Here is a 14,963-nt window from a genome sequence, read left to right as displayed (position 1 = left end):
GGGAAGTGAGATTAGCTGGTCATGACCAGAGAGGGGTGACACAAGAGGGCATGACAGAGGGCACAAGAGAAAGAGGAAAGCAGAGAGTGATGTGGGATGATGACCTTAATCGACACTCAAGATCTAGAAACAGAGAGGGACCAAGGTGGAAAGCTGAGCCCAGTTCACTGACACACTGGAGCTGCCAATCCTTGTACAGAAAACAGCAGCTTTTGATATTGGTGATGGTGGCCTGCATATTTCAACAGACTCCAGGATCTTAGCTTCTAACTAGTCTTCTGTTGGGTCTTCTGGGCAAACGGTGAACACCAAACCATTTTTACTGAACTGAGTGGGAAATCTTGATTTTTTTTTTTCCTCATATTTTAGAGAGTATCCTGCGATCAGCACTTCATGATGGTTTGATATTTAATTTGACATTGATGCATTTAGGTCTATGGGGAGTTACATGATATGACACTGTCCATCCTTAGCTATTTAAGTGTTTTCTGTTGTTCTATTCTGCTCTATTTAGCAGGGGAATTTTTAATTAAACCACTTTTAGTGTTCCACCACATCTATGTAATTTCATTTTATTTTTTTGTTTTTCCTGAAGGGAGTTTGCTTTCTTGTACTTGCAGGCTTTGGGTGGGCACTTCTTGTGGACGGAGGCCGTGTTTTGCATTAATGTTTGCAACCTGCTTTGAACGTGGACTCCTCTTGGAAAAACAGAATATAAATGTCCAACTATATTACATTAAATTATATGGATGTAATAACATCATATACATTATCTTTTTAACTGTCATTGTTTCTACTTCTCTTACAGATATTCAACCTATACTTCCGCAAAATCTCAAAGGAGAGCCAGGCCCACCAGGAAAACCAGGCCCTAGAGGACCTGCAGGGCAACCAGGATTTCCAGGAAAACCAGGAAATGGAAAACCAGGACCTCAGGGACAGCTAGGCCCACCTGGACCACCTGGATTTTCTGGTGTGGGCAAACCAGGATTACCAGGTATACCAGGAAAAGTGGGTGCCAAAGGACTCCCTGGCCCTAAAGGAGAAGCTGGCTTTAAAGGAGACCAGGGCCCCAGAGGATTGCCAGGCCCCTCAGGCATTCCTGGGCCATCGGGTATTACAGTGAATGGAAAACCAGGGACACAGGGTTCTCCAGGACTGCCAGGATTAATGGGAGAGCCTGGTCCAAAGGGGGAAGTAGGCCCTCGTGGGGAGAAAGGTGTTAAAGGAGAAAATGGAAATGGAAATCCAGGGCTACCAGGCACTCGGGGGATAGGTGGTCCACCTGGTCCAGCTGGGCCTCCTGGTCCTGCAGGAAAAGGGATTCCAGGAATTGATGGATTTCCTGGTGCTCCTGGTGTCAAAGGTACCAATGGCCTTCCAGGTCCTCCTGGACTTGTGGGAGCACAGGGACCTCCAGGGCTTCCAGGAGCACCAGGTCTTGATGGAATGGGAAAATCAGGTAAAGATGGATTACCAGGTTTACTAGGACCGGTAGGCCCAAAAGGAGAACCTGGGATACGTGGTTTTCCTGGCTCACCAGGACCCATAGGATATGGAAAACCAGGTTTTCCTGGCTTAAAAGGGGATCGTGGCGCTGATGGAATTCCAGGAGAAATAGGAGATAAAGGAGAGCCAGGTTTACATGGGGAATCAGGTGAAATAGGCCCACCTGGTGTACAAGGGCCTCCAGGACTTCCTGGAATAATAGGAGTTCCAGGTAAATATGGAATTCCAGGGTCTAAAGGTGATATTGGACCAGTTGGACCTCCTGGAATTCAAGGAATTCCTGGGAATCAGGGTTCAAATGGTTTCCCAGGAAAACCTGGAATTTCTGGTGAAAGAGGCTTGCCAGGTCCTCAAGGACCACCTGGGTTGATTGGTCACAAAGGGGAAGCTGGATTTATTGGACTTCCAGGGGTGCCAGGGTTAGCAGGTGGCATTGGATCAAAAGGGGAACCAGGATTTCCAGGGCAACCAGGTCCAAGAGGTTTATCTGGAATTCCTGGATTACAAGGGTCTTCAGGCCCTATGGGGCCTCAGGGCTTACCAGGGATAAAAGGACAACCTGGTCTACCAGGAGTTCCAGGGAATGGAAAAATAGGTGAACCTGGACTCCAAGGACATCTTGGACAACCTGGAATGCCTGGGCCTCCAGGACTACATGGACAACCGGGGCTTCCAGGTCCTCCAGGCCCTCCAGGCCCACCAGGAATTTTTGATGAAACAAGTATCGCCGGTCTTCACCTGCCAGATGGAGGTGTGGAAGGCGCCACAGTCTTTGGAAATGGCAAGCCTGGAAAGCCTCAGTTTGGCCAAGGAGAACTGTCAACAAGAATTGTACCAGCATTCACTGCAGTCCTCACAGCTGCATTTCCAGCATCTGGGATGCCAGTGAAGTTTGACAGAACTTTGTACAATGGTCACAATGGCTACAACCCTGTGACTGGAATCTTCACCTGCCCCATCCCTGGTGTTTATTACTTTGCATATCATGTCCATGTGAAAGGAACTAACCTGTGGGTGGCCCTTTATAAGAATAATGTACCTGCCACATATACGTATGATGAGTATAAGAAAGGATATCTTGACCAGGCCTCCGGCAGTGCTGTGCTAGAACTTAAAGAAAATGACCAAGTCTGGATTCAAATGCCTTCAGACCAAGCCAATGGACTGTACTCCACAGAATACATCCATTCTTCCTTCTCTGGATTCTTGCTTTGCCCTACATAACGATAATGGGCTAAAGTTTAACAGTTCTCCATAAACTGTCTTTGAAACAACAAAACAGAATAATAAACAACAAACAAACAAGATACCTTAGAAATCACTGGGAGAAAGTAGGGTCATTGCTGGACATTTTACTTCAGCTTTTTTCCCCCAGTTTATAAAAGTGAACTAAAATAATTTGAAATGAGGCATTCAAAATATCGTTTCATTGTCAAATGTGTCAAAACATGTGTTACAGCAATCACAAACCTGTCAAGTCTAGGCTTGTGCTAATGCAACATTTATGCATTAACGAACGCAGATATGTTCTACGTATTCTGTTATTGTTCAGCTTCTCTATTTATATGGACATTTCATGATTATGGTTTCTTCTTGTGTGTTTGAGTTGATGTGGCAGTTCCCACCAAAGAACGCCTATATACAGATATTAAAATGAAGGAGCAGTGATCCATTCCAAAATAATGGCTTTTCATGAAATGCCCTCTGAGTTCTTAAATGAACTTTGTTAACTTTTGATTGGGCTTTTTGGTTTTCGCTCTAGAGAATGGTATAGTTCCATCATATGCAAAATTGTAAAGGTGAGACACAGTCATGTTATTGACCCTTACACAAAGATTTCATTATAGTAGATAAGTTTAAAAAGAAGCACTCAGCCCCTTTACTAATTTACTTCTTTGTGATAAATATATATTCATGTACACATGCATATGTTATGGGAAGACTCAGTTTTTCTATAGGATCATGGAAAGACTCAACCTGAACAAAGTTGTTGTCCTTTCATGGCAGAAGAGATACAAGAGCAGGTTGATATGGTTGACATGAAACGTCCCATCAAGCACCCTGATAGCATCAGCTGTACCTGTAACATATCCACCATGGAAAGTCAGAACTTTGTAGAGATACCGAATATCCCATAGTAACTCTCAAAAGCAAAAAGAAACTGGGTATGCATATAGCGTTTGTGTTCTGAAGTATCATGGAGTTTCCTGAAGGGCTGAGTCTTCCTTTTAGAAAGCCTTTCCTTTTAAATTTGGGGGCTGATGAGAAAGGGAAGGGAGTAGATCTAGGAAAAGAGTAATTCAGTGAGGTATGTGATCAGTGGAGTTTGGGGGAAGACAGGCTAGAAGATGTGAGGTGTTCTTCATACTTTATCAGACTGATGAGATCTTTCCAACTCCAGCTGCAAAGCCCTTATAAATGGGATTTTAATGAACCTGTTTGCAAAGCGAGTATCTAGAAAGGAGGATCCCAGCGCAAAGGCTATCTTGGTTATAGAAACTCTGGTGGCCGTTTGACAACCACTGCAAATAAAGGTCACCCTAGCCTAATACCTCCTTGAGCCTAGCTGAGGCTTTGCTTCACCCTGTAACTACTATATTTTGACAATCCCAGGATGCACTGCTAGTAGGCGCTAAAGTGGAGGCTTGGTAAAAGTACGTTCTATGACATGATGGCACATGCATAAAGGTGGAGTATAGGAAAGCAAGGATGGAATTAGCAAATATGCACGTAGATTATGAAATACCTTAATCGATGTGCAAATACCTGTAAATTATGTGTCTTTATTTACATCAGCTCTCAAGCAGGAGTAAGTCATCGTGCCTGCATTCAAGGTGCATTCTCTGCCAATATCCTAATACTTACAGACCACCACCTACCCATGGCTCCCTGTCATAAAATTACCTTCAGGGTTAGCTTCTATATATTGCACCTTAAAAATTGGCACTGAAAAAAATAGGCCTAGGTATATTCTATAAACTATGCCTAAAGTTAGGTATGGTTTATAAATGCCTAGCGCCCGTCCACATGACTTAATCATGGGCATTTGCACCAAGTAAACCTTGGTGTAAATATCAACACCTAAGTTAGGCAGGGACTGGATGTAATCTATAACAACATGCATAGTCTTTAGAAATGCCCATGGCCACACCCCTTTTTCAAATCTGCATCTTAGAATTTACATGCATCACTTTACAGAATACACTTAGAAAGTTGTTTGCGTAAATTCTAATTAATGCCAATTAGTGTCAATGCTAGCTTGTTTAGTGGCAATTATCAGTGCTGATTGGCTTGTTAAGATAATTGTTGCATGCGCTAATCAGACTATGACCTGATTTGCACGTGCAGCTCATCGCACTATATAGAATCAAGGGGTTAATGTCTAATTGTTTTAGGTTGTATTGTGTTTTTATTTGCTTTTTTTGTTTTTAATCATTTTTAGTTTCTTTCTGAGGGCTTCTACTTTGAAACGTGTGCATTCTGCCCTTTGTGTTCAGAGGCTTCACAGTGGTGCTATTATTTACGAGAGTGTTATTTACAAGTAGAGTGCAATATGTATCTTGAAAGATACACCAATGAATGACGGTTTTTGTGATCAAAACTCATTTTGTGTTTTACTGTCATGGTTTGAATTATGACTTGAAATATGGTCCATCTAGTTTGGATTACAGGGTTCAATTACTGCTTTTATGCATGAAATGTATCAATCATTTATTGTCCTCTTCCCGACTGAGCCGTAGATATGTAAGAAACAATTTTTCAGCGGCTTGCATGCAGCAAACTACAGAGGTGATTTTAATTCACACACGCTACCCAGATATTCAAAGGGACGTGATGTGCTGTTGCCCCTCTGTAACATGGCCAGAGGACTGTCCCTTTCTAATGTGACCTAAAGTGTCCTTGTTGTGAACGCTGCTTTTGAAGAGGGTGGTTTTCAGTCAGGCTTCTTTACTAGTGGGCTGAGAACCAGGGGACCTGGGTTTGATTCCCACTGCAGCTCCTTGTGACCCTGGGCAAGTCACTTAACTCTCCACTGCCCATAGACACAAAGTGTACACAAAGTTTAGACTGTGTGTTCACTACGGACAGAGAAAGTAGCTACATCTAATATGTGTAAACTACTTTGTTGTACCACAAAAAGGCAGTACCCCAAATGCCTGACCCGTTTACACAGCTAAATCATTATTTGCCCATGTAAATGACTTCGCAAATAGTCCTCTTTAATGAATCAGCCTCAAAACTCTGGTACATGTTGAAAAAAGAAAATATTTGGAAACTGTCAGGTCCTTTCTCATCAATTCCTTTTGCTCATTGCTGGTGCTGATCTGCCATTTGTCCAATTCAATTTTGTGTTACACAGTACACACTCTAATGCAACCAGCTTCATAAGTACATAAGTACATAAGTAGTGCCATACTGGGAAAGACCAAAGGTCCATCTAGCCCAGCATCCTGTCACCGACAGTGGCCAATCCAGGTCAAGGGCACCTGGCACGCTCCCCAAACGTAAAAACATTCCAGACAAGTTATACCTAACTTCAGTCTGCAGTTCTGTAAAATGGAGGGAGGATCGGATGTAGAAGTGTTGATTTCACAGCTGTAAATGTTTAATATTGCTTCCAGTTTGACTACCAGCCTTGTAAATGAATGCTAAGCATTCCTTCTGCAACATTCATCATTTCATCTACAAAGCAAAACTACACGAGAGACTGCTGTGTTGGCTTTGTTAGCACTGTTGTTCTTTATCCTCAGTGTTTGTTGTAACTACACAGTACTTTTGCTTTTATATTGCAGGGATGGCAATATTTACAAGCAAAGAAAGAAAAAATGATAGGAGTGTGGTGAAAGCTGACCAGTTTGATTCCCACTTCAGGCACAGGCAGCTCCTTGTGACTCTGGGCAAGTCACTTAACCCTCCATTGCCCCATGTAAGCCGCATTGAGCCTGCCATGAGTGGGAAAGCGCGGGGTACAAATGTAACAAAAATAAAATAGATACTATTGGAGATTCTACATGGAATGTTGCTACTATTGAGATTCTGTTGCTACTATTGGAGATTCTACATGGAATGTTGCTACTATTGAGATTCTGTTGCTATTCCACTAGCAACATTCCATGTAGAAGGCTGCGCAGGCTTCTGTTTCTGTTAGTCTGACGTCAGGACGTCAGACTCACAGAAGCAGAAGCCTGCGCGGCCACATTGGTGATCTGCAAGGGCCGACTTCTACATGGAATGTTGCTAGTGGAATAGCAACATTCCACGTAGAATCTCAAATAGTAGCAACAGTGGAGGAGTGGCCTAGTGGTTAGGGTGGTGGACTTTGGTCCTGAGGAACTGAGCTCGATTCCCACTTCAGGCACAGGCAGCTCCTTGTGACTCTGGGCAAGTCACTTAACCCTCCATTGCCCCATGTAAGCCGCATTGAGCCTGCCATGAGTGGGAAAGCGCAGGGTACAAATGTAACAAAAAAAAAAGCTGCTTTCATCTGCATGTGTGTGAAACCTTTTAGGAATATTATTATTTATTACATTTGTACCCCGCGCTTTCCCACACATAGCAGGTTCAATGCAGCATAGTAAATAGAATTACAGGTTTTGAATGAGAATATTACAAATTGTAGTAAACATAGTAATAGTAGGGTTTTTAAGGCTACGTAAATTGAACGTGGAGAGTGAAGGAATCAGATATTTCAATCCTCAGTGGAGAAGCCTAGGTGTGAAAATACTTATCCAAGCACTGTGAAAGAGAGTGTGAACTATAGAAAACATGTCTTGTTTCCAGCAGCTAGATAACTGAAATGAAAGCATAGCCTGGTTTCAAGTTGATCCCTCTGTGTTCATTAACTTGTACAAAATTGACACATAAAACTGCTTTTCCCTTCACTTCTCTCACTTCAAAAACAACCAACCAATCCTTCAGGTTCTTTGAATATACCATCAAAAGTGCCATCATCACAGTGTTATCATAATAGTGAGTTTTGATATGTTTAAGATCATATGTTGTCCACAAGTGAACAGAGGGGGAAGAAATATCATTTGACACTTGGGTCAATTTTCTGAGCAGTAAAGGGAAACGAAAGACATGAAAAGCTTGGGTAGGGTTTTGGTGACTTTTTTTTTTTTTTTTTTTAATAAATGTGACCCCCAGTCATGGTGTTCTGTGAACTGCCTTTGCCGATGGGGATTAGATGGTGCGGGAGAATCAGCAACATCAGTGATCAAACCCTTTCATTATGTCCAGTCAGGGGTCATTTGTATTGATTTTAGTACCCCCCCCCCCCCCCAAAAAAAAAATCATTTTGAAACGTTAGTTTCTCTGTCACAGGCGAGACAGCACTTCACTCCACCTAAGTCACAGGTTTACATTCAGCTCAGGTCAGTAATGGATGACGTGGTTCCAGGAGCTGAAATAGAGCCTGACAAAAGCTGTTGAATTGCGACAAGGAGACGAACAAGGGACCTGCCTTTACACATCAAAAGCTGCTGGATACAGCTACGCTATACATTTCCTATTAACATTTTTAACTCAGTTTGGCTTTTTCAGCTGAAATACACAGATGTCTGCTTATTGATGGAATGAGACCAAGCTTTGCAGCTAATTTAAAGGTTTTTTGTGGTTAAAATGTAAGATATTCTTTTCAACAAATATCATCTTATCTTTCACAAGTTTTATTTCATTCAGCCATCGATTGACTAACCTTTCCTAAATGCTACAAACGTTCTGACCTTTACAGTATAGAATGACGACATCATATGGACAAAGTATTCTTCATCATAAGACATAAAATGCAGCCCTTGTTAAATGCAGTGCTTCCTGCATGTGTTGCTTCAGCTTGAAACATATGACCTTCAGGTAGTGTCAAGCTAGATAGAGTTTAGGTGGAGCGTGGAGAGCAGTTGATGTGCAATAGGCAAAATTCGTTCTGTGTATGAATTAGGGATTAGAATTCTGTTGGAAGGAGATTTGTTTCCAATGAACAAATCCCACATTTCAGTGCAACTAGCACTTATTAAGGATTGAGACAGAGCAAAGTAACCTCCCTCAATCAGTTCCATCCGAAGATGATTATCTGCAGCACTTACAAACTCAGGGCTGCCAAGTTACCCAGTTACAGGAAAGAGACTCGTTTATATCTCAAAACAGGGTGGGAGCTGTAGACCCCGATTCTATCCACTGAAATCAGTGCTGCAACACCCAGGATGGGGTGTCAGAAATCCAGGACTGGCCTAAAATCTGCCTTCTGAACCAGGTAAATTGGCAGCTCTGCAAGTGAATTGCTGAGGAAAGAAGCGTTTTAGCCTGGGGGTTTACCCGTGACAGATCCGTTTCAATACTGTCTTCCCCTTTTATCCACAGTCCCCCAGATTCTATAAAGGTCACCCACATTTGGGCATGGATCCCAGATTGGCACCCAAATAATTAATGCTAGCTCCAATAATGAAATCTGTTGGCACCCAAGCACTCAATTGACACTACCAGCTCTGGGGTGGGGGACAGGGCATGGATGGGTCACACAGGGTGACAGAACAGCAGGGATTCACATCCCAATTTGCGTGGTGGAATTCACAGCAAGTTTCAGCTGGCGTAAGGCCTCACGCCCCAGGTTGAGCACCAAATTTGGTATTCAATGCTAATCTATCCAATACAGCCCGCCCCTTACACAATAGCGTTGCGTGCTGAAGTTTTGGCACCGTTTATAAAATCTGGCCTGTTATGACCCTAATGTATAACATTGCAAAGCCAACCTATTTTCTTCTTCTGTGGCATCATAACTGAAATAACACGCAATGAATCTAGAAAGGTTTCCCATTTCCGAACTCACTTTTTGTACAGGAACAACCAGTCCTCAGAGCTCTGTTGCCATTAGGTGTGGTCTGCTCAGAATTACTGTAATACTGAAATGATAAGGTGTAAAACCATGCACCAGAGGCAGAGAATCACAGAACAATGGTAACCACCAGGAAAGGCTGAAGTTTTATGTGTGGATGAGTTTTGTGACCAAAACGTTTGAGGATTTAAGTATGACAATTTTTTTAACTATGAAAACTGCATTACAAAATGCCATGTTTTAATGCATATATATATATAGCTATGTACACACACATGTAAACACATTGTTTTTTTAAATGTTTGCTTCTGCCATTTTCCTTGCAGATCTAATAGTAATGACAGCTGTAGCTTTGTAAATACCTATCACAGTACAGGCACTGTCATACACAAATGCACTGGGATCTGTGACATCCCTTCAGAACTTTACTACAGTACCTGACTGTGTTACCATTCAATCAATAAAAGACATCTTGTTGGATAAAAACGTTTTCTGGTTTCCTGTGATTGGAATGGGCTCAGGACAAAGAACATCCCTCAATTAAGGTATAAAACTAATGCCTGAAGCTGTTTTTCACAGCTACTGCACAAGTCATGCCCCGATGATCAATTCCCTGCGCTTTTCGCGCCCTAAAAATAGCACCAGAACAGCACAGGGAATTAACTCCCCAATGATCAATGCTAATAACATGCAAATTTAAGCGTATTAGCGTTGATCATCCTGGGAAAGTGTGGGAGGACTGTGCCTGGGCATACCCTCAGGCACAATCCTCCCAGACCCGTCAAACACCCTGGACTCCCCTACAAAAGGAAGGCACTGGTGGCCAGTGCCCCCCCCCCCCAAGCTCCCTTATGTGGTAGGGAAGCCCTGCCCAGTGCATCCCAGTATGAACTAGGCATGGTAGGGCATCACTATTTTGAATGCGGTGCTGGCAAGAGGAGGGAGAGTGCTACTCCCTCCTCCACTGCGGAGGTACCGGGGGAGATGGGTTGGCCACTAGACCACCAGGAAGGGTGGTGGGGTTGGGTCAGCAGCCCACTTGGACTACATTGTGGCTGTTGTTTTGGGTGTGGTGGGGGGGGGAGTAAGGGGGCTGCAGATCAACTGGACCTCCAGCCCCATGTCGCCGTTCTGGGGCGAGTGTGGAAGCTTTGTGGGGCACCAGGCCCTTGCTTTTGGAGGGGGTTCAGAGCCCTAGGTCATGGTGGCAGCCAAGGCTGTCTGACTCTGATTGGGGGTGGGGGGGAACAGAGCCTTAACCCTAATGCCAGAGTTGGCGAAGGGTTAAGGCGCAATTCTGCCTCTAAGATCAGAGCGCTGTTCTCTAATCATAGGTGCAGAATAGAAGCAGAGCTCATTTAAATCTAATTTAAATGAGGTCTGCGCTATCGCTTCGCTTGGGCGCTATTTGCCCAATGATTATGGGGGCGCAGGTAAATGTCAGTACTAGTGGTCTCTAGCGCCCGCATTTCCCTTTGGTTATTGTGGCCTCTGTTCCATATCCAAACCCTCTGGATTTCTGTGCATTTTGTCTCCGATAAAAATCCACTGATGGGCTAGAAACAATGGAATTGTTAGTACACTGACCACTTGGAAAGTCTGAAGTGATCTAATAAAGCAAGCTCTCGGGGCAATTTCTCCAAGTGGGTTAGTTTTGCGCATACCATGACAGGAACAAACCTTCCTGTTTTGCAAACAGCATGTGCCCACTATTGAAAAACAGTATGTACTGTTCCCAAAGAAACTGCTCTGACAAACACACACAAAATGAAAATTCCCACAAATGACATGGGAAAGTAAACAAAATTCAGGGCTGTACATTCCTATTGCCATCCTCTGCAACGATCATTTCAAGCCTAGTAATATTCATGAAACCCCAATTCACATCCTGATTGGTGATGTTCACGACTACATTTACTAACACGCATTAACATGGTCATGTATGTTAATGCCAAATCTTGCACTTACATGCAAGATAATGACACTTGCAAGAAATCACTAACATGTTAGTAAATCTAAGCCTTAAACTAAAACATATGACAAAGCATGTAATATTTGAAAAGTTAACATGGCAATTGAAAAAATATGGATACATGCACTTAAGAATCAAGAGGACATCCCATTAGAATAGCTTTTTTGTCAGCTCCTAGGCCTCCTGAAATAACTGAGCAGCAGTCCAACACGTCAGCCCATGCCACACAGACCTGCTGCCAGTGCGGATTCATCCCTGGCATCTCTCAACTTGTTTGTCCTACATTTCACGAAGTCTGTGGTCACTTCAGAACGCTGTGGTGTGGAACAGTCCAGCACTGCTACCCTCATCGCATCCAGCAAACGAGTTTAGTGTGGAAAAGCAGAAACAGCAGTGCATCTAGACACATGGCAGACTGCAGCGATTTATAGTCCAGAAAATAAATCAGAATTGGTTTACCCCTAACATTGCTAATCCAAGCTGACAGGGTAATGGGCAGAGAATAATACTTTTATTGCCATGCTGCACAGCTACACACAGGAAATTGTTTCTAGAAGCCAGTATTCTCCCTTCCACCATATAAAAATATACACAAATTATTATTATGGAGACCGTTTCCATTTTTCTTACTGGCTTCAGTCCCACTGGAAACTCAGCCAGCTCAGGATGCAGAGCTCCAAATAAGAATGGCCAATCTTAGAACTATTTTAAGAGACATCAGCTAGACCAAGAATCACTGTTTGCCATTGGAACCATAGTAGAATACACTCAAAACCTTAGCCAGACCCTTTTCAGTGCAATTAATGCTCTGAACTTTTTCCAACACAATCAAGCTTACCAAACACCTCGCACATGCAGCCAGGTGATGTGATTTAGTACAGCTGCCTGGCACATCCACCTTCTGCTCAGCTGCAAGAGATCTCATCAATGCCAGGTCAGCACTTGCTGTAACACTGACCTTCCCAATAAATGGAAGGTGACCTCCTGCCACTTAAACGTTGAAAAGCAGAGGAGGAGCAGCACAGTCCCTGGCTGCTATGTTGTAGTTAAGGTTCAACACAGGAGGGAGTAAAACCATTACTATCACGGCCCTGATTTTGGGATCCACAGATACTTAGTACCGGTTCAGTGCGGTTTCTAGAACACTGGCTTTCAAAACTTCTGATTTCTTTAAAGCTATAAGCAACAAACATTCATGAGATGCATTTAATTCCCATATTCAATGCAGCTTTTGGATACCCTGAAAACTGAGATTGGATCGTTCAATTCCGATTGACCTGGTGAGATGCAAATCTGAACACAAGCCATCAGCTGTACCCAGGTTCCAGCTGAATCCTCTTTATTACAATGTACATTCAGCACCTCCCCCTTAAATCTCAAATATTCAAAACCTAATATGCATATTTAACCCCGCCACTAAAACAGCCGACATGGCTGAATATAAACCTGACGTTAAGCACCAGACCTGTCCTTAGAACCACCCCCCCCTCCAAATCAGGTTGTCTTGATATCCACATTGAAATCACAATTGTATGTTTTGCACTCTGTTCAGGAGAGGACGTTGTTAGCAACTTTCCTATTGGTAGTTCACAAAACAATCACTAGAACTCATGCATTTTCAGTTTGAGGTCTACGATTGTGAAATGCATTACATTTAGAAAAAGATTTTTTACTTTTAGAGAATCGAAAATTCATTTGTTTTACCACACTTATTAATGATGGAGATCAAACAAAATAAAACATGGAGAAGAAAATAAGATGATACCTTTTTTATTGGACATAAACCATAAAGCTGTATGTCTCTGTTGATCACCCTCCCCTCACCTATCCACACCCATCCTGTTAGAATATCAATGATATGCTTTGATGTCCCCATGCATACCTCCGACCCACCCCCATCCTCTCACCCTGTCAGACTGTCATAGTAATGCTTGAATGTTTTCACTTATATACACTGTCAGCTAGCACATTTGCTTATTTCCCATCTGAGGAAGAAGGGCAACCTTCGAAAGCTAATCAAGAAATGTATTAAGTTATGTCCAATAAAAAAGGTCTCATCTTATTTTCTTTTCCAGGTTTTATTTTGTTTGATTTCTATAGATTCTACATGGAATGTTGCTATTCCACTAGCAACATTCCATGTAGAAGTCGGCCCTTGTAGATCACCAATGTGGCCGCGCAGGCTTCTGCTTCTGTGAGTCTGACGTCCTGCACGTACGTGCAGGACGTCAGACTCACAGAAACAGAAGTCTGCGCAGCCTTCTACATGGAATGTTGCTAGTGGAATAGTAACATTCCATGTAGAATAGTAGCAACATTCCATGTAGAATCTCCAATAGTAGCAACAGAATCTCCAATAGTAGCAACATTCCATGTAGAAGTCGGCCCTTGCAGATCACCAATGTGGCCGCGCAGGCTTCTGCTTCTGTGAGTCTGACGTCCTGCACGTACGTGCAGGACGTCAGACTCACAGAAACAGAAGCCTGCGCAGGAATGTTGCTAGTGGAATAGCAACATTCCATGTAGAATGTCCAATAGTAGCAACATTCCATGTAGAATCTCCAATAGTAGCAACATTCCATGTAGAATCTCCAATGGTATCTATTTTACTGTCATAGTAATGCTTGAATGTTTTCACTTATATACACTGTCAGCTAGCACATTTGCTTATTTCCCATCTGAGGAAGAAGGGCAACCTTCGAAAGCTAATCAAGAAATGTATTAAGTTATGTCCAATAAAAAAGGTATCATCTTATTTTCTTTTCCATGTTTTATTTTGTTTGGTTTCTATTGATAACCTTAAGAGTGGACTAACACGGCTACCATACTCCTCTACTTAATGATGGAGAGAAAGAAGTGGAGGTGTCTTACTGATTCATATTTAGATTTATGTTTCTATGCCTTGTTTCTTGCACTATATATGTTATAAAAATTACTAAGCAGTAAACAATATAACCCGTTTATAAGAAATAAATAGAAACATACAGGAGGGGGTAAATGCATATTCATTTGGATAGTCTAAAAAAAACCCAAGGGACCTGCTTGTTTTCCGTTTCCTACCAATCTTCGTTATTTACAGTGCAGACTTTCAGCAGCAGCCGTTGGCCCTAGAAATAAGAGGAAAGGGGGAGTAGGAGGAGTAGGCTCTTGAGCAACACCAGTAGGCGACGTAGATAGGAACAATCTCTTTATTTAAATATACACTTGACTCAACACAGCCTATCTACGTCGCCTACTGGTGTTGCTCAAGAGCCTACTCCTCCTTTCCTCAGATTCTACTTTTCGTAGGAATTTGTGTACCTCCACCCTTGTGGTGGTTTGGCTTGCTGCGGCCCTAGAAATAAAACAGGATTCTGCACCATGCAATAGCTTTTTTTGCAAATTTCTTACAGATTATGCCAAAACCTGTATGAGCCACACCCACAAAGAAATACTGCTGAAACGCAGCAACAGCACTGGAATCCAGGAAAACAGTGAATAACAGACCAGTGCCACCATGGGGAAAATTGCTTCTGGAAGCAGGTACTCTTGTAATAAGGAAACGTTTCTTCATAGAGAGGGTGGGGATGTATGGAACTGCTCCCAAAGAGTTCAAGGCGGCAGAAGCACAGAGCAACCTTAGCTGAGATAAAGTAAAAAGGGAAGCCAGAAATT

The 14,963-nt window shown here is 42.7% G+C and overlaps 1 protein-coding gene across 1 annotated transcript in view; it reads left to right on the top strand.

Moving 5' to 3' along the window:
- Nucleotides 1-4,667, top strand: part of COL8A2 (collagen type VIII alpha 2 chain) — a 105,759-nt gene extending 101,092 nt beyond the window's left edge. The window contains exon 3 of the mRNA XM_030218256.1: nucleotides 809-4,667. Within this exon, the coding sequence (XP_030074116.1) occupies nucleotides 809-2,733 (1,925 nt within the window). The 3' untranslated portion in view covers nucleotides 2,734-4,667. The remainder of the gene's footprint in view (nucleotides 1-808) is intronic.
- The last annotated feature ends 10,296 nt before the right edge of the window (nucleotides 4,668-14,963 follow it).

The sequence above is a fragment of the Microcaecilia unicolor genome, chromosome 11 (genome assembly GCF_901765095.1).
Source record: "Microcaecilia unicolor chromosome 11, aMicUni1.1, whole genome shotgun sequence".
NCBI lineage: Eukaryota > Metazoa > Chordata > Amphibia > Gymnophiona > Siphonopidae > Microcaecilia > Microcaecilia unicolor.
This window is presented reverse-complemented; position numbering and strand designations above follow the sequence as displayed.